Genomic DNA, 3,870 nt, shown 5'->3' with positions numbered 1-3,870 from the left:
TATCATCCTGTCAGCGCCCGGCTGCATTAAAATCGGCTTTGTAGCCATTTTAACGCCGACTGAGGGCGCTGACGGCAGCCTGGCAGGGCGGCAATGCGCGCTGAAAGGGGAAGGGTTAATCCTCCCCAACATGGCGGCGCAGGGAAGACTACCTTTCCCGTCGATCCCAGCGCCAAGACCCACGTGATCGCCCCGAGCCAATGGGGAGCGGCGGAAGGCTGATATAGCCCTCCCCCCGGAAATAGGCCCTCTTTCCGCCGGGCGGCGCGGCTCAAGATGGCGGTGCAGATCTCCAAGAAGCGCAAGGTAAGGGCGGCCTCCCTCCGCTCCGCAGCCGCGAAGCACTCCCATATCGGCGGGGACGCGCTGGGGGCGGCCTCGGAGTTCATCGGGTTGGGGTGGCGAAAAGGGGATGGCGGCAGATGCGGAAGGATGGCGGCGGATGCGGCTTCAAGGCCGGGCGGGGAACATGGCGGCGGGGGGAGCGTGCGGCGGGCCCTGGCTGGGGCCGCGGGGAGCCGTGAATTGCTTTCAGGGATCGCGTGTGGGCCGCACGCGGGGCTCGGAGCTTCTGTGTGCTGTGCTGAGGGGCGGCAGGGCTGGAAGGTGATTTTTCGTTGTTTTATAACGCGGAGTTTGGGTTTAGTGATGCTGTGCTCGTGCGCACAGGGTGTGGGTTGTGGTTGACTTGTCATGGAGTTGTCAGAATGGTTGGAAGGAACCTTAAAACTAGCCCAGCCCAGTCCCAACTGCTGCCATAGGTTAGTTGTCCCCCACCAGGTCAGGCTGTCCGGGACCTCATCCAAGCTGGCCTCCAACGTCTCCAGATGTGGGGCACCCACAGCCTCTCTGGGAAGCTGTGCCAGCACCTCACCACCTTTTGAATCAAGGATTCTCTCCTAACATCTACCCTAAATCTTCCTTTTTTTAGTATATTACCATTCTCTCTTGTCCTGTTCCTCTCAGACCACCTAAAAAGTCGTTCTCTGTCCTGCTTAGAAACTACACAAGTATTGGAAGGCCGCAGTGAGGTCTCTTCACAGCCTTCCCTTCTCCAGGCTGAACACCCCCAGCTCCCTCAGCCTGTCTCTATAGAGAGGTGCTCCATCCTCTGAGCATCCCCATGCTCTCCTCTGGATCTCATTCCACAGCCCCGTGTCCCTCTGGTGCTGGGAGCCCCAGGCCTGAATGCAGTGCTCCACATAGGGCCTCACAAGGGCAGACAGAGGGGGACAGTCCCCTCCCTGCCCTCTGCCCCCTCTGTTGGTGCAGCCCAGGGAACTGTTTGCATTCTGGGCTGTGAGTGCTCACTGCTGGCTCCTGTCCTGCTTTTCTCCACCAGAACCCCCACACCCTACTTGAGAGGGCTGCTCTCAAGGTGTGCTCTTATCTGGGATTGCCCCAGTCCAACACCCTGCACTTGGCCTTGGCCTTGTCAAACCTCCTTCAGTTCACCTGTGCCCACTTTTCCAACTGGTCCAGGTCCATCTATTTCCCATCTCTCCCTTCTGCTGTGTCAGCTACACCACTCAGCTTGGTGCCATCAGCAAACTTGCTCAGGGCACACTTCAGGAGACCTAGCAGGGTTTGAGGCACCTGTGGGGCTGCTGAGGGGATACGATTTCTGCAGTGAGTTCATGCAAACTCACACTTCATCAAAGTACTTCTGCAAGACATAGAAATGAGATATTTGACTGTTTGTTCTGAACTGTGGCTGTTTTGGGGCGTGAATCAGGCTCTGGTGTTGGCTTTTACTAGAGGTGATTTATCTCTGGGAGCTTTAGGATGCTTTTATTTCACCCTCACTTCTGTTTTTTTTCTGTTGGGAGAGAGAAGCTGTCAGACTGCAAGACAGGCCGGGGACCCAGACTTAAAACGTCAGATTCTTGTGTTGTTTTGGGAGGGATGAAGTGCTTACACCATCTTGGTCTGTTTGTTCCATAGTTTGTCGCTGATGGCATCTTCAAAGCTGAACTGAATGAGTTTCTGACTCGTGAACTGGCTGAAGATGGGTACTCTGGAGTAGAAGTCCGGGTCACTCCAACCAGGACTGAGATTATCATACTTGCCACCAGGTAACCAAAACACTGCTGTCCGCTTAGGAAAGCTGTGCAAGTCTTGATGGGGTGCTGTTGAAGTTTGGTAAGCATTATTAGGCTGAGGTGTTTGGGAAGGAGATGCTTTGGTAAAACAGAATCACCATCTAATCACCAGCCTGAGCAGGGTTAGCCACTCAGTCTGGAAGCTCCTTGGGATGGTTGCAGGCTCTGACATGGTGATACTCCCTCAATCACACTGTGGTGGTGTTGTTTTTTTCCCCCCCCCCCCAGAACCCAGAATGTGCTGGGTGAAAAGGGACGTCGCATCCGGGAGCTGACGGCTGTTGTGCAGAAGAGGTTTGGCTTCCCCGAGGGAAGCGTGGAGGTAAAACTGCTTCAGATAAAGCAGTTCTGAGTGGGGCTGTGCCGTGGGCTGTGTGTGTGTGTCTGGGTGGCTTCAGCTGAGAGGGGATTTGACTTCAGGATCACTCGGGGCACGTTTCACCTGTTCTCACAAAGCAGTGTTGCACTGGAAGGGGAATATCGCTGTGCTGTCAGCTGTTTTGAGTGCGCTCAGTTGGTCTGGTTTGCTTTGCTTTCCAAGCAAGTGAGAGCACAGAAACAGGTAAAACTTGTTACCATTCTCTAAAAATATTTTGTAGGGAGTATTTCTGTGCCAGCATTGAGGTGAGAGGTCAATCAATTCCATAGTTTTTGGAATTGATGCATTGCCGTCGCCCTTATTAAATTCTTCATGCTTTTGCCCGTAGCTGTTCAGGTGCAGAACTGCCTTTGAGACTTTTGTGTGATACTGGAATGAATTAGACAATAGAGACAACAGTATTTCCCTGATGCCTTTGTAATGGTTAAAGTCTGGTGGCCTTGCTAGTAGTGCCCTCCAAAATAACTTATGAGAGGGGGGATGTTGTGGTTTGGGGTGCCCTTCATGTTTCTTTCTGCTCAAGCAGTGTTGCTGGATCATGGGTACACAATTGCTGATTCTCTCCAGAAACTATTTAATAACTCTTCAAGCGTTTGCTTCATTAGCTCTGGTGCTCTTGTGTTTGTAATTTCTGAATCTCTCCTTCTCAGCTGTCAGACTTTGGCTATTAGGGATGTTAGATTCGGTGCACCTCATTGTCCCAGCTCTGGTTCACAGGTTCTGTGTCTTCCTGTCTGAAGATACAGCTTCTGCTTTGGTCTGAGGGATGGGGCATGGAGTGATACGAAGCTCTTGGCTTCTTTTTAATGAAAATCATCTAGAAATAAAAGCCTTTCTGAGTTTGCTACTTATTTTTTCAGCTCTATGCCGAGAAGGTGGCCACCAGAGGTCTGTGTGCCATCGCCCAGGCAGAGTCCCTGAGATACAAACTTCTGGGAGGCTTAGCAGTGCGTCGGTGAGTAGAGCACATTGAATTGATGCCCCAGCGAGGCTTTGTAGGACTCCAGAGTGCTGCAGGATAGTGCTTACCAACTTGAGATGTCTTCAATTGGAAAATGTGACCTACTAATGCTCTGCTCACAGAGGGCAGTTAGCTTTTGTGGTAGATAGGAGCTTTTCATTTAGTATGCAGTTACTTTTGGTAGTAATTACTAGACACCGTATTCCAAAAGTCCTAGATTAGATCATAGAATCACAGAATGGTGTGGGTTGAAGGGAGCTCAAGGATCACAAAGCTCCAACCCCCCACCAATGCAGGGCCACCAACCTCCCCATTTCACAGCAGCCCAGGCTGCCCAGGGCCCCATCCAACCAGGCCTTGAACACCTGCAGGGATGGACGGGGCATCACAGCCTCTCTGGGCAGCTGTTCCAGCACCTCACCACTCTC

General features: G+C 52.5%; 1 protein-coding gene across 1 annotated transcript; it reads left to right on the top strand.

The window, feature by feature from the left end:
* The first annotated feature begins 203 nt into the window (after nt 1-203).
* LOC122192016 (40S ribosomal protein S3) lies at nt 204-3,457 on the top strand. The gene is made up of 4 exons (XM_042892435.1): nt 204-306; nt 1,945-2,075; nt 2,331-2,424; nt 3,342-3,457. Exons 1-4 carry the CDS (start codon nt 277-279, stop codon nt 3,438-3,440), a joined length of 354 nt encoding a protein of 117 aa, XP_042748369.1. The 5' UTR covers nt 204-276; the 3' UTR covers nt 3,441-3,457.
* Nucleotides 3,458-3,870: the final 413 nt, after the last annotated feature.

This window comes from Lagopus leucura, unplaced genomic scaffold, assembly GCF_019238085.1.
Source record: "Lagopus leucura isolate 7727_CA_CO unplaced genomic scaffold, USGS_WTPT01 35119-0_obj-0_obj, whole genome shotgun sequence".
Classification (NCBI taxonomy): Eukaryota; Metazoa; Chordata; class Aves; order Galliformes; family Phasianidae; genus Lagopus; species Lagopus leucura.
This window is presented reverse-complemented; position numbering and strand designations above follow the sequence as displayed.

Excerpts from the sequence above, each read along its gene's own strand:
- LOC122192016 (XM_042892435.1), top strand. The coding sequence starts at position 277 with ATGGCGGTGCAGATCTCCAAGAAGCGCAAG. Across the intron at positions 2,076-2,330 it reads ATTATCATACTTGCCACCAG|AACCCAGAATGTGCTGGGTG; the intron begins GTAACCAAAACA and ends CCCCCCCCCCAG. Across the intron at positions 2,425-3,341 it reads TCCCCGAGGGAAGCGTGGAG|CTCTATGCCGAGAAGGTGGC; the intron begins GTAAAACTGCTT and ends TTATTTTTTCAG.